The sequence below is a fragment of the Mobula hypostoma genome, chromosome 24 (genome assembly GCF_963921235.1).
Source record: "Mobula hypostoma chromosome 24, sMobHyp1.1, whole genome shotgun sequence".
Taxonomy (NCBI): domain Eukaryota; kingdom Metazoa; phylum Chordata; class Chondrichthyes; order Myliobatiformes; family Myliobatidae; genus Mobula; species Mobula hypostoma.
Genome location: NC_086120.1, coordinates 47234236 through 47258314, shown reverse-complemented (window position 1 = coordinate 47258314; position 24079 = coordinate 47234236). Strand labels below are relative to the sequence as shown.

The window sequence follows — 24079 nt, the reverse complement described above, 5'->3', positions numbered from 1 at the left end:
ATGAAATCAAATCATTAGACATAGAGGTGACACAGGGTTGGAAGGTGTTGAATTATTGTGGTTAGAGGCATAGAAATCATTAGACATAGAGGTGACATAGGGTTGGAAGGTGTTGAATTATTGTGGTTAGAGCCATAGAACTGCAAGGGTAAAAAGACCCTGATGGGAGTTGAATACAGACTCCCAAACAGTATTAAGGATATGACCTACAAATTACAACGGGAGATAGAAAATGCATGCCAAAATGGCAATGTTACAATAGTCATGGGGGACCTCAATATACAGGTAGATTGGGAAAAATCAGGTTGGAGCTGGATTCCAGGAGGGGGTATTTCTAGAGTGCCTACGAGATGGTTTTTTAGAGCAGCTCATGATTGAGTCCACGAGGGGATCATCTATTCTGGAATGGGTGTTGTGCAATGAACTAGGATTGATTAGAAAGCTTAAGGTAAAAGAACCCTTAGCGGCAAGTGATCATAATATGATCAAGTTCACCCCGAAATTTGAGAAGAAGATAAAGTCAGATGTATCAGTATTACAGTGGAGTAAAGGGAATTACGAGACATGATAGGGAAACTGGCCAGAATTGATTGGAAAAGAACACTGGCAGGGATGATGGCAGAGCAGTAATGGCTGGAATTTCTGGAAGCAAAATGGAAGGCACAGGATATATACGCCCCAAAGAGGAAGGAAGTATTCTAAAGGAAAGATGACACAACCATGGCTGACAAGAGAAGTCTAATCTGATATAAAAGCCAAAGAGAGGGCATATAATAGAGCAAAGATTAGTGCGAAACTAGAGGTTTGGGAAGCTTTTAAAAACCAACAGAAGGCAAATGAAAAGTCATTTAAGAAGTTAAGATGGAATACAAAAGTAAGCTAGCCAATAATATTAGAGGATACCAAAATTTATTCAGATACACAAAGCATGTAAGAGAGGCAAGAATGGATATTAGACCACTAGAAAATAATGCTGAGAGGTAATGGGAGACAAGGAAACGGTGGACAAACTGAATAAGTATTTTGCATCAGTCTTCACTATGGAAGATATTAGCAGTATGGTGAAAATTTCAGGTGTCAGGGGTCATGAAGTTATTACTGGAGAGAAGGTTCTTTGTAAACTGAAAGCTCTGAAGATAGACAAGTCACCTGGACCAGATGGTGTACAACCCAGAGTTCTGAAAGAGGTGGCTGAGGAGATTGTGGAGGCATTAGTAATGATCTTTCAAGAATCACTAGATTCTGGATTGGTTCTGGAAGACTAGAAAATGTCACTCCAAGAAGGAAGAGGGGCAGAAGAATGGAAACTATAGGCCAGTTAGTCTGACCTCAGTAGCTGGGAAGATGTTGGAGTTGATTACTAAGGATGAGGTGTCAGGGTACTTACAGGCACATGATAAAATAGGTCATGGTCAGCATGGTTTCCTCAAGGGAAAATCTTGCCTGACAAACCTGCTGGAATTCTTTGAAGAAATAACAAGCAGGATAGACAAAGGAGAATCGGTTTATGTTGTGTACTTGGATTTTCAGAAGGCCTTTGGCAAGGTGCTACACATGAGGCTGCACAACAAGCTACAAGCCCATGATATTACAGGAAAGATTCTCGCATGGATAAAGCAGAGGCTGATTGGCAGGAGGCAGAGTGGGAATAAAGGGAGCCTTTTCTGACCGGCTCCCAGTGACTAGTGGTGTTCCAAAGGGGTCTGTATTGGAACCAATTATTTTTACATTATTTGTCAATGATTTGGATAATGAAATTGATAGCTTTCTTGCAAAGTTTGCAGACAATATGAAAATAGGTGGAGGGGCAGGTAGTTATGAGGAAGTAGAGAGGCTACAGCAGGATTTGGACAGGTTGGGGGATGGGCAAAGAAATGGCAGGTGGAATTCAGAATGGGGAAGTGCATGGTCATGCACTTTGGTATAAGGTTGACTATTCTCTAAATAGAGAGAATATACCAAAAAACAGAGGTGCAAAATGACTTGGAAGACCTTGTACGGGGTTCCCTAGAGGTTAATTTGCAAGTTGAGTCTGTGATGAGGAAGGCAAATGCAAAATTAGCATTCATTTCAAGAGGACTAGAATATAACAGCAAGGATGTAATGTTGGGTCTTTATGAAGCACTGGTGAGGCCTCACTTGGAGTATTCTGAACAGTTTTGGGCCCTTAAGTATGTGCTGTAACTGGAGAGGGTTCAAAGGAGGTTCACGAAAATGACTTCAGGATTGAATGGCTTGTCACGTGAAGAGTGCCTGATGACTCTGGGCCTGTACTCACTAGAATTCAGAAGAATGAGGCCTGATCTCTTTGAAACCTATTGAATGGTGAACGACCTTGATAGAGTGGATATGGAGAGGACGTTTCCTATGGTGGGACAGCCTAAGACATAGGGCACAGCCTTAGAATAGAGGGGTGTCCTTATAGATCGGAGATGAGGTAGAATTTCTTTAGCCAGAGAGTGGTGAATCTGTGGAATTCTGTGCTACTGGCAGCTGTGGAGGCCAAGTCTTTATGTATATTTAAGGCAGAGGTTGATAGATTCTTGATTGGTCAGGGCATGAAGGGATACAGGGAGAAGGCAGGAGATTGGGGCTGAGAGGAAAATTGGATAAGCCACGATGAAATGCCAGAGTAGACTCAACGGGGCCGGATGGCCTAATTCTGCTCCTATACCTTATGCTCCTATGTTCCATATTCTGACCCTCTCAAAATCATTTTTACACCTGGTCAATTATAAAAATCTAAAAATTCACAGTACCTTTATTGACATTTATATTGCAAGTGGCCAACAGGTCTTTGAACAGTCAAACTAATTGCAGATACGGAGTGCCATGGTAACGTAGGGGCCTTCGTGACACTGCAGCTCGGGAAGTACAGAGCTTAATTCCGGTGCCATCTGTAAGGAGTCTGTTCTTTGACCCCACGGAATGAGTGGGGCTTCCTCTGGGTGCTCTGGTTTCCTACCTCAACCCAAAGATGAACCAGGTAGGTTAACTGGTCATTGGAAACTGCCTCATGGCTAGGTAAGGGTTAATCGGGTTTGTCTGGGGTTGCTGGGACAGCGTGGCTCAAAGTGTCGGAAGGCCCTACTCTGCATGATAATCACTGAAATAAAACAAAATAAAAATTCACAATACCTTAGCACTTATTTCTGAAGTATCTGTATTTCTCATTTTATTCATCTGTTTTAAAAAAAAAGCAAATAAATCACAATTAATTACACACAAAGTAACTTGGTTTAAAATATAGCATCGATTTGACCGAGAGCAGGGACTAGCAATTGGATGGAGACAACCTGCCTCCAGAAATGTAGACATTCCATCAATCTACAACAATACAGGATGTCGACTCACAAACTGGCTTCATTCCAAAACCCCAGGGTGCCTAGAGAGAACTGAAAGCACTAAACACGCTGAAAATGCTGGAGGATCTCAGCAGGCCAGGCTGTATTTATGGAGAACAGTAAACAGTCAATGTTTCTGGCCAAGACCTTTCACCAGGAAATTATTTAGGATGGTAGCATGGTGGTTAGCACAACGCTTTACAGCGTAGGCAACCGGGGTTCAAATCCTCACCTTGGTCCTGTAAGGAGTCTGTACTTTCTCCCCACGTCTGTGTGGGGTTCCTCCCACAGTCCAAAGACGTACCAATTGGTCATTGTAAATTGCCCAGTGATTAGGCTAGAGATCAACGAGGAGAATGCTGGGCAGTGCAGATCAAAGAGCCAGAAGGGGCTATTCCAAGCTGTCTCATAAAGGACATGGGCATGTCTGGGAAGCCGGGAGTTTATCATTTGTCCCCAAATACCAATTGCCCTACTGAGTCACTTCAGAGTATTGATGAGTCAAACCCATTATTGTTTCCAGGGTCAGATAGATTAGATTTCTTCCTCCAAGGGCACGAGTGAATTGGATAGGATTTTACACATTATGGGTGCCAAGCGCTGGCCAATTGGGCCAGCTTAGGTCATTTTCAAACTCTCTACAACTCGGGTTCTCACTATTTATTACTTATTATTATTTATTTTCTATTTGCACAGACCATCTTTTGGACATTGGTTGTTTGTCAGTCCTTGTATGTAGTTTTTCACTGATTCAATTATACTTGTTTGTTTTACTGTGAATGCCTGCAAGAAAATGAATCTTGAGGTAGTGTAGTAGATTCTGGTTAATTGGACAGCATCAGGACCAGCATATTTTTTCCCAATTAAGCGGCTGCCCCAATTAACCAAAATTTCATGGAAATAGTATAAAATAGTATAAAAAAGACAAACTACTGAAAAACAAATTATGAATTTAAACAAAATACAAAATGAATTAGAACACAACCAATACCACTACAGTATTATAAAACTATTCGTTCCTAATAGTTATCAATGGAGGAATTCATCCAGTGTATGCTGCCGTGTTTTTTCGATTGACTGTAAATGAACTAAATCAGCGCAGACACTTCATGCAGATAATGGACTGCCTTCATACAAAACTTTCAACGGTTACATCCTTCAAATCATTTCCATTGTAACATTCAAGATGATTGTTGAGGCCTTCAAATCCTTTACAGTTCCTTTGCGTTGAAGTGGTAAAATTGTTTCATTTTCCCTCGCAGCCATTTCTGACATCTCCAAGCCAGGATGCTTGAAACCGCAGTGCGCAGAACAGTTCTGAATTGTCTTACTGCTATTTCTCGCCAACTATCAGTGACAAAAAAACGTTGCTTTTTGAAGACACACGCAACTGATGCTACTTAAAAACGGTTTGCTTTAAGCATGGTTAGTGTCTAACAGCCACAATGAGCACGTGTGACGAGCATTAGTTAGAAACTTTTCAGCAAATCTCCTGTGCCAATTAAGTGGCGTGGAGTCCCAAATAAATGAAGGGAATCCGGACTGTTATCTCAAATAGTTTTTATTGTTTTAGGGTTGTTCCAAATAACTGGCTCCCAATTAACCAGAATCCATTCCAATCGGTGACATATATGTACCAAATATACTTTAAACTTTAGATGGGCATTGTGGTTGGCATAGAAGAGTTGAGTTAAAGACTTCGTTTACATGCTATACTAAAGCAAGAGTCTCAGCAGCATTGTTGATGGCTTGTTGTAGAGGTTTTGTTTAAAACTTGGAGCATGAGCTATGAGCATGATATATTGCCATTAGAAGCATGGTGGCACTCGCAGGCCACCCAGCATAATTCTCGCTGATTTGACTTGACACAAGTAAATCTAAACTTTCTTACTTTACAAAATAAGTAAACTTTACAAAATTACAATAATCAGCTACTGCAGGGACTCCTTAATTTCATTAGGCAGAATTCACCCAGACTGTTAAGGGTCAAGTTCGCCAAGTATGTTACGCGTTATGTTGCACGTTATTACATTTTGGGGGTGAGGGGGGTTTTCTGATACATATACAACGTCACTATTTGTGTGTGGGGCAAATAAAGTGTATGTTAGAAGTAATTACACTCGTGTCGATATTTGTTGACACCCCTACTCTACTATTATAATCAAGAAATTCTGTTAATCAGTTGACTTGCCAGGTTTTCAACTATTTTCTTTTCAACATAACTACTTCTCTCTTGCCTGGTTCCAAAAAAAAAGTGTTCGATCTATTTCTTTCCACAAATGTCAAGTCTATTTCTTTCCAGAAATGCTACCTGACCTCATGAATGTTCCCAGGATTTTCTGTTTTTATTCCTTCCGGGACAGGCCGGCCGCCAATCACCTCCCATCAGATAGGCAAACCATCCGAGACTACACTGTTGAACTTTGACTAGGGTTGGGCATTTAGTACTGCACTGGGGAAACCCTGCTCCCAAAGAGTCCCCATAAGATTTAACAGCTAGTAAACAACTTCCACTGTTATGCTAGCTGTTAAAACTAATAGGCTTAAAGATATCTCTAAATATCTGACATTCAGAAATATGGAAACTTATTTTACTTGTTTTTTTTAGTTATAGCACTAAATGTTAACATTAATTTTAATAATAATTTAAATTTGAATATTTTTTGAAAATATTAAAAACTAAATCACTTAAAATCCAATGTCATTACAACTCAAAATGCAATTAAAAATGAGGGATTTATCATCTCAAAACTGTCACCTGCTGCCTACCTATGGGACTATTTGGGTTAAGTCAAATTTACCCCCCTTTTACATGGAGAGAGGTAGGTTAGGAAACTTCATACACATCCCTAATCCCATTGAAATTATAAATCATTTGCCATGACTATCGGAATGAACGCGAATTTACTTGAAAATATTTTCAGTCAGCAGACTAAAGTAAAAATTACCTTCATAAAGGTCATTTCATCCTTCAGATTTTCATAGCGTTGTTCAAGGCGGGAGAATTCTCTCAAGAGGCTCTGGTAGTGGAGTCGTTCCTCCTCATATTCAGCCTGTAATTGGCGACTCTTTGATGCCACCTTGAGGAAAACTTGTTCTTACATGCAAAAGTGAAAAGGTAAAAGTTTACTATGGATTCTCAGCTGATTGATATTGATTTATTACTGTCACGTACAAAGATACAGTGAAAAGCTGGTCTTGCATATTCTTTATACTGATCAGATTATTGCACCGTAGTGAGATAAAATAACAGAATGCAGAATAAAGTGGCACAATTACAGAGAAAGTGCAAGATTCAAGTTTATTTATCATGTGTACAATGAAAAATTAAGTAAAATGTGTCACTTGTGTTAACAACAAACACACCCGAGGGTGTGCTAGGATGTATTGGTTGTGGCCTGCAAGAGTCACCACACATTCTGGCACCAACATACCATGCCCAAAATGCTCTGCAGAACAATACAGAACAAAACAAAATAAAGCAAACACACACACAGTCCAACTGCAGGACAAGACAGGCCTCCATTCTCCAGCAGTTCATTTAACAGTGCATTACACTAGAGTTAGGTAAAACAATAACAGAATGCAGAATAAAATGTAAACGCTACTGGAAAAAGTGTAGTGCAGGTAAATAAACTGCATAACGAGGTAGATTGTGAGGCCAAGAGTCCGTCTTATTGTAGAAGAGTCTGATAATGGCGAGGTAGAAGCTGTCCTTGTGACTGGTAGTCCATGCTTTCGGGCTTTTGTATCTTCTACCCAATGGGGGAGGAGAGGAGAGAATCCTCGGGGTGGGTGGGGAGTTTGACTGTGCTGATTGCTTTACTGAGGCAGTGAGAAGTACAAACAGGGTCCAGGGAGGGGAGGCTGGATCCTGTGATGTTCCACAATGCTCTAAACACACAATAGGCACAATGTAAACACACAATGTAATTCTCTGCAGATGCCGGAAATCCAGAACAACACACACAAAATGCCGGAGGAACTCAGCAGGTCAGGCAGCATGTATAGAGGGAAATAAACAGTCGACGTTTCTGGTCAAAACCATTTATCAGGACTAGAGGGGAAGGAGGAAGAGCCTGAATAAGAAAGTGGGGAAGGGTGGGGAAGAAAAAAAGAGGAAGGAATGTGATAGGTGAAACCAGGAGAAGGGAGAGGAACACACACAGAATGCTGGAGGAACTCAGCAGACCCAGCAGCATCTATAGAAAAGAAATACTGTTAATGTTTTGGGCCGAAATCCTTCAGCAGGACTGGAGAAGAAAAGTTGAGCAGTAGATTTGAAAGGTGGGGGGAGGGGAGAGAGGAACGCCAGGCAATAGGTGAAACGTGGAGGGGGGAGGATGAAGCAAAGAGCTAGGAAGTTGATTGGAGAAAGAGACCGAAGGACACAGAAGAAAAAAGGGGGGGAGGAGCACCAGAGGAAGGTGGGTGGGGGAGCAAGGGGATAGAGTGAGAAGCTGGGAGGTGATTTGTGAAACAGGCTGACAGCAGAGACAGGTTCCCAGGAAGGACATTTGTCTGTCAGTGAGTCTGGGAAAGCACATGGACAAAGGATCAGAGAGCAGCAGAGATCACAGACAGGGAGCAGTGAGAAGTTTGCACACTAGATGTTGAAACATGATGGGCTCAAAGTGAAAATGTTCAATCAATCTCTCTCCAATATTGGAAGTTCTCAGCTGCTTGCTACAATTGACGTTCAAATAAAAACTATAACACTAGTACTGCTATTTTCTTATGCCTGCTCTGCCAGTCAATAAGACAGATTAACTTGTTTTGTAGGACCTCACGTGGGAGAACCACATCTCCTTCATTAACAAAAGGCCATGGCAGAAGGTAAAATTCCATCTTTCCCAGAGCACCCTGGTGCAATTCTACACTGGCATCACAGAGAGCATCCTCACATCAGCCATTACCGTCTGTACAGGCCTTCACAGTTCACAGGGAAAGATGGTCAAACTCAGCTGGTTCACCCTTTCCAGAGTGAATTTGAAAGTGCTGCAAGGCCAATTAATTGGTTTACTATTGTCACGTTCCTTGTACAGAGAATATTCCTGTTTGTGTGTCACACACACAAATCATTTCATTGCATTGAGGTAGAACCAGGATGTACAATTTCAGAATGCAGAATAAAGTGTTACAGTTACAGAGAAAGTGCAGTGCAGGCAGACAATAAGGTGCAAGGCCATAAGGTAGATGGTGATGTCAGGAGTTTATCTTACTGTATTAGACAAGCATTCAATGGTCTTTTAACATAGGATAGAAACTGTCCTTTAGCCTGGTGCCATGTGGTTTTTATCTTCTGCTCAATGGTGGGGGGAGAGAATGTCTGAGGTGGGTGGGGGGTCTTTGATCACATTGATTGCTTTACTGAGGCAGTGGAAATTGTAGACATGCAAACTCCACACAGACAGCATCAGAGGTCAGGATCAAACCTAGATCCCAAGTTGAGGCAGCACCTTTAACATCTTTGCCAATGAACTGTCTGGTATTAAACTCACTGCCATTAACTCTAAATGAAATTTTTTTGAAAGACTGAGAATGATGATCAATATCAGTGTAAAGCCAAACTCATTTGCTTAGAGATACAGTGTGGAACAGGGCCTTCCAGCACCACAAGCCACATCGCCCAGTAACCTACTGATTCAGCACGAGACTAATCACGGTACAATTTACAATGAACAATTAACCTACTAACCAGTGTGTCTTTGGACTGTGGGAGGAAACTGGAGCACCCAGAGGAAACACACACATTCCAAAGGGAGAAAGTACAGGCTCCTTACAGAAGATGCCAGATTGAACTCCAAACGCCGATGCCCTGAGGTGTAATAGTGTCACACTAACCATTACGCTACGCTTTAGCTGGGAAGAGAAGGGGTAAGAGGGGAGCCAGAATAGGGAGTGAATAAAGAGAGGAGGAGGAGAAATTATCAGAGGTTAGAAAAATCAAAAGTTGATGCCTTCAGGTTGGGAGCTACCCAGAAAGACTTTATCAGATCTCCAGGTAGCCCACAGAGGCTTCTTGGATATCTTGTGTGCTTGGTGATTACATTCAGTCCTCCCTCACCTGCTGCATTACTGGGATGGGTTGTGAAGTATGTATAAAGTACAAAATACAAAGTAAATTTATTATCACTGTATACCAATATACAAACTTGAAATTCGTCTTCTAAATACTCCACATTCCAAATGCTGTAATGGGATCTACAAGTACATTGCACTTAACATTTTCAAATTTTATCCTTCGCAATCTTAACACAAAACAATTTACTGTTTGGTGATGCTTTTGTCCATTAGTGTCATGCTGATTGTGAAATTATCAGTACCTGTTCAGCAACATTGTAGTAAGAAGTAACCCTCCCAAATATGTCCCAATGAAATGGGGTCAAAAAACATACCTTCAATAATCTTCGACTGCTCCATAATCAGTTTATTAACACTTTCTTTTTCATCATTTAACTGACTGTTTTCATTTTGAAGAACTGTAAAATGCTGAAAAAAAAGATATTATATTGTCTGGAATTGCAAACCGCTGGGGAAACAACATCACCTCGCTTACAAGGGCTACAGCTCATGTTCTCAGTATTAATTATTTTTTTTATTATTATTAGTTTTTTGTTTGCATTTTGTCTTTTTACACATTAGTTGTTTGTCTGTCTTTGTCGCAGTCAGAATCTGGCCCTTCGGCCCATCTACTCTGGTGTACCATTTAGGTGCCTACTCCCATTGACCTGCACTGGGACCATAGCCCTCCATACCCCTAGCATCCGTGTATCTATCCAAACTTCTTTTCAATGTTGAAATCTATCTCGCTTACACCACTTGTGCTGGCAGCTCACTCCACATTTTTATGACCCTCTGAGTGAAGAAGTTTGTCCCTCATGTTCCCCTTAAACTTTTCACCTTTCACCCTTAACCCAGGGTCTCTAGTTGTAGTCCCACCTCAGTGCAAAAAGCCTACTTGCATTTATTTACACTATCTATACCCCTCAGAACTTTATATACTCCTATTAAATCTCCTTTCAATCTTCAATGTTCCAAGGAATAAAGTCCTAACCTATTCAATCTTTCCTTATAATTCAGGTCCTCCAGACCCAGCAATATCCTTATAAATTTTCTTTGTACTCTTTCAACCTTATTTACATCTTTCCTGTAGGTAGGTGACCAAAATTGCACACAATACTCCAAATTAGGCCTCACTAATATCTTATACAACTTCAACATAATATCCCATCTGCTGTACTCAGTACTTTGATGTATGAATGCTTTCTTTATGACCCTATTTACCTGTGAATCCACTTTCAATGAATTACAGACCTGTATTCCTAGATCCCTTTGTTCTGCCACACTCCTCAGTGCCCTACCATTCACTGCAAGACTTATCTTGGTTGGTCCTACTGAACACCTCGCACTCAACTGCATTAAGTTCCAATTGCCGTTTTTCCAGCTGGTCCATGCTAGCCTTTCTCTCTGTCCACTACACCCTGAATCTAGATGTTATATGCAAATTTGCTGATCCAGTTAACCACATTATCATTCAGATCATTGATGTAGATAACAACAAAGGACCCAGCACCGATTCTTGCAGTACACCACTAGTCACAGTCTTCCCGTCAGAGACACAACCCTCTACTACCACTCTCTGCTTCTCCCACAAAGCCCATGTCTAATCCAATTTACTAGCTCATCTTGAATGCTGAGCGACAGAACCTTCTTGACCAACCTTCCATACAGAACCTTGTCAAGTGCCTTGCTGAAGTCCACGTAGACAACATCCACTGCCTTGCCTTCAATCTACTTCCTGGTAACTTTCTCAAAAAACTCTAAGATTGGTTAGACACAACCTATCATGCACAAAGGCATATCAACTATCTTTAATCAGTCTATGGTTATCCAAATACTCACATATCCAATCCCTTAGAATACCTTCCAATAACTTTCCCACAACTGACACCAGGCTCACTGGCCTATAATCTCCTGGTTTATTCTTAGAGCCTTTCTTAAAAGAATGGAACAACATTGGCTATCCTTCAATTCGCTGGTACCTCACCTGTTGCTAAGGATGATTTAAATATCTCTGCTAAGGAGTTGCAAGGCTCATCTTCTCTACGCTAGCCTGCAGGTCACCCTTGAACAAGGTGTAGTACCTGCTTAGCCTCCCCCAGTCACGGTCATGTGAATCCATGGGAGCAGGTGATGGATGGTCATATGAGCAGCTGGTGTATATCACAAGTCTTGGTTATGTTACCACTGACTCCAGGCAACCTCTGAAGAGTATTGATAATGTCCGGGTCACCTGTCTTGTAAGGATACTGCCCAGAAGGCGGCAATGGCAAACTACTTCTGTAGAAAAATTTGCCAAGAACATTCATGGTCAAAGACCATGATCGCCTACGTCATGTGACACAGCTCACTAATAATAATGATGATGATGGTGATGAACGTACATATAGTCTTACCAGTCTCAACTGAGCCAGTTCTTGAGAGGCTCTTGCTTCAGCGTTTCTTCTGTCTTTCAGCACTTGTTTTAGTTCCTCCTGCAGTCTTGTGATCTGCTCCTGCATGACCAGGATTTGAGCTTCCTCAGCTCTATGATGAACATGTTCCACTTCATTCTTCAGTTTCTGCATCTCATTTTTGTGTGAGGTAACAAGAGATGACATTTGCTCTACCAGTATTTTGTTTTCTTTGGTCTGAAAAGTAAAATGTTATGACATTACCAGTTACCAGACTTTGCACTTGGGCAGCGAGACTGTCACAGACGTCAGACACCAAATTCAAACAAGTTCTTTTATGATTGCCGCGGTCATTATGTTAAAACAACTTGTTTCATCGTGTGATTCCAAGAAGCCAGGTCAAATCTAGATTATTATCAATGTACATGATTACAATGAGATACAAGGAGAAACTTGCCTACAGCAGCATATTATTAACAACCACCCAGGCAATGCTCTTTTCTAAATCAGGTAGAAGGTACAAGAGCCTCAGGACTCGCACCACCAGATTCAAGAACAGTTACTACCCCTCAACCATCAGGCTCCTGAACAAAAGGGGTAACTCCACTCACTTACCCACCTATTGAGATGTTCCAACAATCAATGATCTAACTTTGAGGACTCTTCTTCTCAGGTTCTCATTATTTATTGTTATTTATTTATATTTGCATTTACATAGTTTGTTGTCTTCTGCATTCTGGTTGATCTTTCATTGATCCTGTTATAATTACTATTCTATAGATCTGTTGAGTTTGCCCACAGGAAAATGAATCTCAGAGCTGTATATGTACTTTGATAATAATATTTACTTGGAACTTTGAACTGAATTAGAATAAATGGAAAACTAGATGTAAAACACGCAGGTGAGTCACAGGTTGGCATAGCGGTTAACGCATTCGCTTTACAGCACCAGTGATCACCAACCAGGTTTGACAACCGCCGCTGCCTATAAGGAGTTTGTATGTTCTCTACGTGATTGCACGTGTTTCTTCCCACATTCAAGAGGTTCAGTCAGGGTTAGTGAGTTGTGGGCATGCTACTTTGGTGCTGGAAGCATAATGACACTTGCGGGCTGCCCCCAGGACAGCTTCGGACTGTGTTGGTCACGGATGCAAACGAGGTATTTTACTGCAAGTTTCGAAGTATCAATGTACATGTGATAAATAAGTCTAATCTTTAAACTTTAGAATGGTGTCTATGTGGAGTTTGCACATTCTTGCTTGCTTTTCATCCTCTTGAAATGAATACTAACATTGCATTTGCCTTCCTCACCACTGACTATCTGCAAATTAACCTTTTGAGAATCTTGCACAAGGACTCCCAAGTCCCTTTGTATCTGAGTTCTTTGTATTTTCTCTCCACTTAGAAAATAGTCAACCCTTTCATTTCTTCTACCAAAGTGGATGATCACACATTTCCTGACACTGTATTCCATCTGCCATTTCTTTGCTCATTCTCTTAATCTGTCCCTTCTGTAGTCTCTCTACTTTGCCAAAGCTACCTGCCCCTCCACCTGTCTTCATATCATCTGCAAACTTTGCAATAAAGCAATCAATTCTATCGTTCAATTAATTGACATATAATGTAAAAAGAATCGGTCCCAACACAGAACCCTGTGGAACACTACTAGTCACCAGCAGCCAACTAGAAAAGGCTCCCTTTATTCCCACTCTTTGCCTTCTGCCAATCAGCCACTGCTTTATCCGTGCTAGAATCTTTCCTGTAATACTATGGCCTCGTAGCTTGTTAAGCAGCCTCATGTGTGGCACCTTATCAAAGGTCTTCTGAAAATCCAAGTACATATCAACCAATTCTTTGTCTATCCTGCTTGTTATTTCTTCAAAGAATTCCAACAGATCTGCCAGGCAAGATTTTCCATGCTGACTATGGCCTATTTTGTTGTGTGTCATAATTGCAATTTACACATTGCATAAAAGATGAAAGCAGTGGGATATTCCTTATCTGACATGCCTGACAAATGTTATCCATGCTATTACTGGACTTGATTGTTCCATTGTTCTGCCATCCAATCTTTATTGATATTTCAAACTCAGGCTGGTGAGAAAAACAATCCTGAATCAAGACCCATGAACCAGCCCAAAGACAAGCAGTAAAAGAGTATTTAACAAGAAATGGGTTGTCGATCCGTGCATCAGGACCTACAAACTGTCATGTTTTGCCACATTACCTGATCGTTCACCTTGCATTGGAGCTGAAGGATTTTGTTCTCCATTCCCTTGTTTAACTTCCTGTAGTGCTCAACTGAACGAGCTTCAGCCCTCAGCTTCTTGAGCTGACGATATGCCACCATGCGCCGGTAACAGGACTGGATGTGGATAACAGCGTGCCGGGTTCTCCCATACCTCAAGGAGGCCAGCCACCCTCGGACGTACCTCTGCAGGACCACAGCCTTTCGCTCACGGACCATCTAATTAAAAATGTGCATGTTCTTTAAATAATCACTTCCCTCAACTGTGATTCAATTTAAACCCTTCCTCATTCACCCACCCCCCCCCAGCCTTCCATTCCACTACTTAATAATTATAGTAACCATATGATATTATGGTTATTAAGCAACATGCACAAAATGCTGGAGGAACTCAGCAGACTAGGCAGCATCCATGGAAAAGAGTACAGTCGATGTTTCAGGTCAAAACATTAACTGTACTTTTTTTCCATGGATGCTGCCTGGCCTGCTGAGTTCCTCCAGCATTTTGTGTGCGTCGCTCGGATTTCCAGCGTAGGCAGATTTTCTCTTGTTTATGGTTAAGTTCAAGTTTATTGTCCTTCACCATCCATGTGTATACAGCTAAACGAAACATTGTTCCTCTGGACCAAGGTGCAACACAGTACATATAGTCACAGGCAGAATGTATAGTTACAATCCAGCACATACAGTCACAAAATATTAGCACAAGTCCCTGTGTGACATGGCCTGAGATTGACAGGTTGACAAAGTATGAGGTACACGTTTATGTCAGACAGTATAATGTAACTGACACTGTTATAGTAAAACAAGCAGTCGTACAAATATGTGAAACAGCGGCAATAAAAGATGAGAGTGACCAGTGCAGGATGAGAGTGTGTCTGTGAGTTGGGGCGTGGACGGGGAGCAGGGGAAGGCATTCAGACAGGGTGTATACGTGCGCTTGGTGGTAACAGGGTGTTAAGCCTGACAGCCTAGGAAAAGCTATTACCCAGCTCGACAGTTCAGGCTCTTATGCCTCAGTAGCTTCAACCTGATGGCAGGAGGATGAAGAGATTGTGGGAAGGATGGGAGGGTTGTTGACAATGCTGGAGACACTAATACTCTACGTGTCTCCTTTGTCCATTCGTCCCTCCCACTATTTTCCCTCCCGGCACTTATCCCTGTAAGGGCTGGAGAAAGGACACTATTACAGCTTAGGGTGTTCCGGAGTTTGGAGCTCAATCCCAGTGCTGTTCTGTAAGGAGTCTGTACATCCTCCCCACGGAATGCATGGGTTTTCTCCGGGTGCCCCGGTTTTCTCCCACAGTCCGGAGATGTACCGGTTAATAGGTTATTCAGTCATTGTAAATTGTCCTGTGATTAGCTTAAGGTTAATTGGGTTTGTCGAAGCAGTGTGGCTCGAAGAGCTGGAGGGGCCTATTCCACACGGTATTGCTAAGATAAGATAAATAAAGGAATCTGGTAGGAGGAGATTGGACCATGGGAGAAAGGGAAGGAGGAGGAGGGGGCACCAGGGGAGACAGATAAAAACTGGAGCTGTTCCTCCTGTTCATTATCTACAGGGAGCAATAGAGCACAATACAAAAGGTGATTCCAACACTCTCCCCACTTACTAACCCTGTTCCCAATTTCTTTATTCCATCTTACGTGGTTATTTTGATGAAGCAGATGAAGATACACAACTGTAATAACCAATACCTCCAGAAGGGGCAGATAAAAACTGTAGGAACATTTAGATGGACCAAGCAATCATAGTTCAATATCAGCTTTAAATTAGCAGCATCTCGGGGAAATGACACTAAAGAGCCATTACACTCACCAGTACACCTGCTCGTTAATGCAAACATCTAATCATCAATCACGTGGCAGCAACTCAGTGCATAAAAGCATGCAGACATGGTCCAGAGGTTCAGTCTTTGTTCACACCAAACATCAGGATGGGGAGAACTGTGATCTAAGTGACCGGCTGTGAAATGATTGTTGGTGCCAGATGGGGTGGGTACGTGTAGCTCAAACTGATCTCCTGGGACTCTCACCCACAACAGTCTTTAAGAGTTTACAGAGAGTGGTGCGATAAACAGAAAAAAAAATCCAGTGAGCGGCAGTTTTGTGGGCGAAAACACCTTGTTAATGAGGTGAAAAGTGAATTGCCAGACTAATTCAAGCTAACAGGAAGGTGACAGTAACACAAATAACCATGTGTTGCAACTGTGGTGGCAGAGGATCGTCTCTGACACAGAACAGGTTGAACCTTGAAGAGAATGAGCCACAACCCCAGAAGACCATGAACACACACTGAGTGTAGATCCAGTCAGCATAACTAGTGGAACTCATCAGAAAGCAGATAAACCATTTTAAAATTGAACTGATTCTTCATTAACAAAACAACCTTTTAAAAAACTCACCTTGCAATACATCCGCCTTGCAGCCGTGCCTTTAAACCAAGCTTGAATGGTGATGACTGCTTTACAGGTGAGTACGTACACCCTCCGCACAGTCAGCATTCTGTATTGCTTCTGTATCACGATCGCAGCCCTCGTTCGTCGAGAATGCTCCACAAATCTAAACGGAAGTAAGATTTCTTGGTGGTTTTTAATCTAAGTCAACATGTGTAACAGTGTGAAATGTATTCGAGGTCTGGGTCACGTTTGCAATCACACTGACCAGCAAATGGTCTTAAATATGACTTGGATCACGCAGACTGTACCAACTCCACCACAGGTGGTGGAGCCCGGCTGAAAAAGGCTGAGGTTTGGGCATGGAACTCGCAAACCCAAAGCAATATAAACACCTATGGAAGCTCCAAAGACCTCATTCCTGGGAGAGGAAAGATCTTTGCCCGTGTCATTGACTCTGGCTTCCACTGTCACCAGATGACAATCAACCTTCTATCAGCCCACGACAGAGGACTCTGGTGAGCTAATGATGTTGGTAGCCCATGCCCCAGTAGGGGTAACAGGCTTAAGAAGACTGTACCTGCATTCAATTCAATAAAAGCATGCTCCAGTCAGGCAAAGGAAAATAGTACAGGCATGCTCTCAGTGAAATATCTATAGAAGCAAGAAAATTTCTGTCTCTATTCATGCACTTGGTTTGTACACTGGAACAAGAAAATTTCTGTCTTCTATTCATGCACTTGGTTTGAACACTGATGTAGCCTCCCTGGCCAACCTCAGGGTCGCTCGGCTCCCTGTCGTCTAGGGAAACAGCCCTCGGCCCCACCAAACTGGGTAATTAGTTTGTGTGGATGCTGTGTGATGTACCCCACTCCACCCAAATAACAGACAATACACCAGATACGATTAAATGATTTACAGTTTATAGATATTACTGGAACTATATAATTAATAGAGAATAAATTATAAAAGGAAAGCAAAAGGCACCACACTTATCAAAGTTCAATCTCTTCGTGCACAAACAGTTGGAGCTCAGGACCCTTCTTCTTCACCCTGCGACCCCTCGGCCCACTTTGACCGGCCGCCTGGGACCAACGACGGTGGTCAACCAGACGCTCCACACGAGTCCATCACCATCTCCTCTCCTCGCCGAACGCCCCGCTCGGGGTCCGACCCCGTTAGTGGACTCACAGCACCTGGTCCATCCTCTGTCTTTCTCTCTCTCTCTCCCCCGCCTTCTCCCCAAAACCTCACGCATACAATATCTTACAGACACACCAAAAGCATAACAACTATCCCAATTGGTTCGTAACACCTTCTTATCAGTAATGTGACCCAAACAAACTGCTAGTGGGAGGACTTTCTCAGTAGTTAACATAACAAAGAAGCCATTTTAATTAGACTACGCAGTGACAAAAAAAAGAAACCCCTTACACTGAAAATAAGGACAATTGAGGGTTCTGTATATAGTGGGTCTTTAGAGCAGACTCACATTACAACTTTGAAAAACCAACAGCAAAATTCCACTAACCTACTGACCACTTGAAAGTCTTAATGGTTCTGGTGGTGTTTGCCAGGCTCCTTCGAAATTCACCATGAACCTGGCTCACACACTCTAAACTGACCATCCATTCCCTTAAAAACAATTCCCAAACACAATTAATGTTACCATGGATTAACCCATCCCCACTTACCTTTTAGCCAGAAATCCCCTTGTATATTTCTGTATTACAATAGTGGCTTTGTACATCTGCAGATATTGCTTTCTCTGAAGCCAACCTCTCATCACCTTCTGCACCATTATGCAGGCAGCGCGCAACTGGTTAACACGGAGCTTTTCCAGGTAGGCTACTTGTCCCGCCGAAAAGAATATCTTGCTCTTTCCAAATTGATATTTATTCCCATCCTGCCAATGGCAAAGTCTTGTTTGGAGGAATTATTGAAGCACTTTGTACAAACACTACAAAAATCACAAAACCTGAAATATGATCTGCAAGTGCAAATGGCAATTTTTAGACACGTCAAAGATTCAAACTCTAGAGGATGATGAGTTACAACCAAAGATCTTTCCAGTCCTTGGTTTTGGAAATCACCTTTCCAGACATCACTCATTAGAAATTAGAAATCTTGTTTCTCCTTGCATATAAACTGTGTTTCTCTCTTGTATATATATATATTTTTTTAATTTGCTGGCATTATTGGTGCCTGGATTTGGGAAGTACCATAATATTCCTGCTTGCAATTCTGATATTAATGCAGTTCTGAGACGGTTCACTTGATGATACAGGTATAGAGGGATCACCTAAAAGGTTATGTTCCTACCCAGTGGAGTTTAGGAGGAGAAGCAATCTTATTGAACTACACAGCATTCTTTAGGGGTTGCAAATGTTAAATACTGGAACATTTTCCTTCCTGGGACAGTGTCTAATAAACGGTTTGAGTCATCCCGTTCTCTATCTCAGAGATAGAATGTCGCTCTAGAATTCTGTAAACTCGTGTATCCAGCTGGTACTGGCCCAGGGCTGGTGAGTGGAACACCAACTAGTTCTGAGACCAGAGCGCAGAATGTGGTCAAATCCCATTGTTACTGCTCACCTGTCCATGTCATTTATTTAGATAACAGGCCCTTCTGGCCTTTCGAGCAGTGCCACCCACCAAACCCCGGTTTAATCCTAGCGTAATCCCGGGACAATTTACAAAGACCAATTAACCTACTAACAGGTGCACCTTTGGACTGTGGGAACAAAACAGAGCACCCGGAGCAAACCCACGGACACACGGAGGAAAAGACAACCAGAACTGAACTCTGAACTCCGACACCCCGGGCTGTAATAGTGTTGTGCTAACCTCTACGTGACTGTGGCGACCATTTTGTAAGAGGGGATATGACTAATGAATACCCCAACACCATCAAGGTCTTGTCACAAGGACTGCGAATTGCTTACTGCTTACCTGTGCTGTACATTACATGCCACATGGCACCCAGATAAATAAATCATAGTCAAGCACTCTAAACATTGAAACTAATAATTCTACATCGCAGAGGGTTAAAATATTGATCCTTCCGGTGGGGGGGGGGGGGGTAGAATTTAAGACATGAACAAAAAAATTCTTGCCAAAAACCAGTAAATCCGCTGAACTGCTTTTCTAATATTAAGACATTATACCACTGTGGTGAGTGAAAAGAAGAATACTGACGGTGTGAATGGACATACAAAAACATCTTTTCCTTAATTACTTAAATGTTATGACTTTTTCAGAGAAGTCAGGATTGGATGCGCTTTAGAGTTATAACCAAGGTGCAGTCATTAAGAGCAGCAGAAGAATCGTTAATACCAATTTCAAAGGTGAAGAATTTGTTGAATATTACACACTCAAGAGCATAAAGTGCACATCACCATTTAAGTTTTTTTTTAAAGTTGGGAGAAATGCAAGTTAAATTTGTAAAAAAAAAATCGATGTCCCCATAGTAACAGTACCCTTTAAAAGATACATAAAATCCCACAAGCTGTTTTCTTACCTTGATTAGATTTTCTAGTACATTTTTACAAGTCTGTTTCTTGTCCTCATGAATGTCACCTTTTCTCATCAAAACTCTATAGCGGCTAAAAAAGTCTGTGTACGTCCATCTGAGTAAAAGAAAAATGAGGTTCATAGTACAGTTGTAGCACAGAATCAGAACAGGTGTTTATGTACTCAGCACTCAGTGAATCAACTAAATAAAGGTGCCTCTGTATGAGTTCATGTGCCCACGTTCAAGTTTAAACGTCATTTCAACCAAGTGCTAGAACACAGCCAAACGAACAGTGTTCCTCCAGGGGAGGTGCAAAAACATTGTACCAACAGTCACACACAGCACACACAATTACATAGCAGAAAAAGTTACCAAAAAAAAATATTAAAAAAATAATAATATGGCCCAAGTCCCCAACTGTTGTACAATGTTCCCTCTAATTATTATTAATTTTAAAAACAGCTGGCTGGAGCAATTGCTGCTCTTTTCTTTTTTCAATATTTTTATTGATTTCTTACATAAAAGCATACAGAGTACAGTAAGCTATATATCGATTACAATATATTGGAATCACAAATATAGTTTCATAACCCCACATCCGTATACATTAAATTTAAACATAATATTCAAAAGATATACTTTTGTTATACAAAAAAAAGCTAAACTCACTACCAGAAAAAAAAACTGTTTGGTTAAAAAAAAGGAAAAAGTCCTCATCATATAATAAAACATATTGTTAGCCAACATCTGTGCTTAATAGCAAATCAAAGATTTTGAAAATAGTACAAAAAAGGTCCCCACAATGTTAAAAAATCTTGTCCAGGTTCAGAAATTGAACAACGAATCTTCTCTAAATTTAAGCAAGACATAACATCATGTAACCAATGAGTATGAGCAGGCGAAATGACATCCTTCCCCTTAAGCAACAATGCCCTCCTGGTTATAAGAGAAATAAAAGCCAAAATGTGCAAATCATGTGTCTCCAAAATAATATCATTTCCTCCAACAATACCAAATAAGGCAGTCAAAGGATGAGGTTTTAAATTTACTTTAAAAAGCATCGAAAAAATTTGGAATACTTCTTTCCAATATTTTCCAAGACTCGGACAAGTCCAAAACATATGAATTAGTGAAGCTTCTCCATTGTTACATCTATCACAATAGGGAGGTAATATCCGGATAAAAACGAGACCGCTTATCTTTAGTCATGTGGGCCCAATGAACCACTTTAAATTGTAGAAGGGAATGACGGGCACATGATGATGAGGTATTAACCAATTTAAAAATTTCATTCCAAGTATCCTCAGAAATTGGAATCTGTAAATCTTGTTCCCAGAGATTTTTAATTTTGTCTGAAGGAATATTTCTCATTCCCAACAACATACCATAAGTATTAGATATAGATCCATTATGGAAGGGTTTCAAATTAAAAATTGTGTCAAGTAAATTCTTATCTGGACTTTTAGGAAACGGATGTACTTGAGAACGCAAGAAGTCTCTAATTTGTAAATATCAAAATAAGTGGGTTTTGGGTAGGCTATACTTAGCTGATAGTTGTTCAAATGAAGAAAGACTATCTCCAACAAACAAATCCTGAAAACATTTAATACACAATCCATTCCACTCTTTAAAAACTACATCAGTCATTGGTTTTAAAAAAAGTTAGAAAAAATGGGACTTGAAAGTGGAAAAACTCAATAAACCAAAATATTTTCTAAATTGTACCCAAATCCTCAAAGTGTGTTTAACTACAAAATTATCAGTTAAATTACTTAAAGATAAAGGAATTAAGGATCCGAGAAGAGAAATGGTAGAAAATTTATTAACAGAATTAGCTTCTAAAGAAACACAGACCAGACAGTCTTCTCGATTAATATAACCAAAACGTAAGATTCCGTATATTGACTGCCCAGTAATAAAACCTAAACTTGGTTAAAGCTAAACCTCCATTCTTTTTAGCTTTTTGAAGATGAACTTTATTTAATTGAGAAATTTTATTTTTCCATATATACGAAGATATAATAGAATCCAGAGAATCAAAAAAGGATTTAGGAATAAAAATAGATACAGCTTGAAATAAATATAAAAATTTAGGCAAAATATTCATTTTAATAGAATTAATTCTGCCAATCAACGATAAAGAGAGGGGTGACCAATTTGATAGTGCCTTAACATAATTCAGAAGTGTAAAAAAAAGTCTTTAAAAAGGAATTTATAATTCCTAGTAATTGTTATGCCCAAATGAGTAAATTGATTTCTTACAATTTTAAAAGGAAGGTTAACTAATACCAAATTAAAGTTCACTCTTATGAAAGTTAAGTTTATATCCTGAAAACTGACTAAAGCAGGAAAGTAAAGAAAGTATGGAAGGTAAAGAAGACACCACATTAGAAATGTAGAGCAAAAGGTCATCAGCATAAAGCGACACTTTGTGAGTAATCCCCCTCCTTAAAATACCAGTGATATCATTAGATTCCCGGAAAGCAATAGCTAAAGGTTCTAAGACCAAATCAAAAAGCAAAGGACAACCTTGTCTAGTTCCACATTGAAGTTTAAATGGTTTAGAATTCTGAGAGTTAATAAGAACCTGAGCAGAGGGAGACAGATGAAGTAATTTAATCCATTGAATAAAATCGGGCCCAAAGTTAAATTTTTCTAAAGGTTTGAATAAATAATTCCATTCAACCCGATCAAAGGCTTTCTCAGCATCTAAGGATATCACACACTCCGATAACTCGTTAGAAGGAGAATAAATAACATTCAATAAATGACGAATATTAAAGCGGGAGTATTGACTTTTGATAAATCCAGTCTGATCATCAGAAATAATAGATGGCAAAATATTTTCAATCCTATGAGCCAAAAGTTTAGATAAAATTTTAGTATCAACATTAAGTAAGGAAATTGGTCTGTAAGAAGAACATTCAGTTGGATCCTTATTCTTTTTAAGAATAAGCGAAATGGAGGCTTCATACAAAGATTGTGGCAACCTACCTAATTTAAAAGCATCTGAAAGGATTGAGTATAAGTGAGGTATAAGCAAAGAGGGAAAAGCCTTATAAAACTCTCCAAAAAATCCATCAGGACCTGGAATCTTCCCGCATGCAAAGAGTGAACAACCTTGGCAATTTCCTCATAAGAAATGGGTTGATCCAGCAATTTTCGATTATCAACAGAAAGTGTAGAAATGTTTAATCGATCTAAGAAATTATTCATTACAGTATCATCTTTAGGAGGATCAGAGCTATAAAGTTTAGAATAGAGGTCTCTAAAAGTATCATTTATTTCTAAATGATCAGATGTTTTATCACCATTAGCTTTACAAATTTCTTTAATTTGGTGTTTAACTATAAAGGTCTTTAATTGGTTAGCCAATAGTTTACCCATTTTATCTTCATGAACATAAAACTGACTTGTATCTTTTAAAAAGTTGAGTTTCAATTGGATAAATTAAAAGCAGATCATATTTCATTTTAATTTCAACACATTTTTTATATAAAGCAGGATCTGGAGCCAAAGCATATTTTTGGTCTAATTTGTTTCAACTGATTGGCTAATTCAATTCTCTCCTTATTAGCTTCTTTCTTAACACTTGCGGTAAAAGAAATAATCTGTCCTCTAATATAAGCCTTAAAAGCATCCCACAAAATAAGACTAGAAGTGTCTTCTAGCATATTCTCTTCAAAAAAAAAGAGCAATTTGTCTCTCCAAAAATGTTTAAAAAGCCTTATCAGATAACAGTTGGATTAAAACGCCAGAATCTGTTTATTCGGGAAACACCCGGAAGATTTAAAGATAAAAACACGGGAGCGTGATCTGAAACAGCAATTTCTTTATATTCACATGATCAAACTAATGGAATCAATTGGCTATCAACAAAAAAATAATCATTCCTGGAATACGTACGATGAACATGAGAAAAAAATGAGTACCCTATCTGTTGGATGCAAAAAGTGCCAAACAACAACAATATCACATTTCATTAGAAAAGACTGGATAAAGGAGGCAGATCTACTACATGTCAATCATTTAGAAGAAGAACAATCTAAAACAGGGTCTAAACAACAGTTGAAGTCTCCTCCTAAAACCAAAGAATATAAACTTAAATCTCATAAAAGCAA

The 24079-nt window shown here is 40.2% G+C and overlaps 1 protein-coding gene across 1 annotated transcript in view; it reads right to left on the bottom strand.

The window, feature by feature from the left end:
• The window catches only part of LOC134337496 (unconventional myosin-Va-like), a 175412-nt gene that overhangs the window by 63951 nt on the left and 87382 nt on the right, over positions 1-24079 (bottom strand). The window contains exons 18-25 of the mRNA XM_063032562.1: positions 19965-20073; positions 18139-18350; positions 16454-16610; positions 14028-14267; positions 11804-12037; positions 9743-9836; positions 6293-6441; positions 3139-3183 (exon numbers count right to left, since the gene is read on the bottom strand). Of these exons, the coding sequence (XP_062888632.1) occupies positions 3139-3183; positions 6293-6441; positions 9743-9836; positions 11804-12037; positions 14028-14267; positions 16454-16610; positions 18139-18350; positions 19965-20073 (1240 nt within the window). The remainder of the gene's footprint in view (positions 1-3138; positions 3184-6292; positions 6442-9742; positions 9837-11803; positions 12038-14027; positions 14268-16453; positions 16611-18138; positions 18351-19964; positions 20074-24079) is intronic.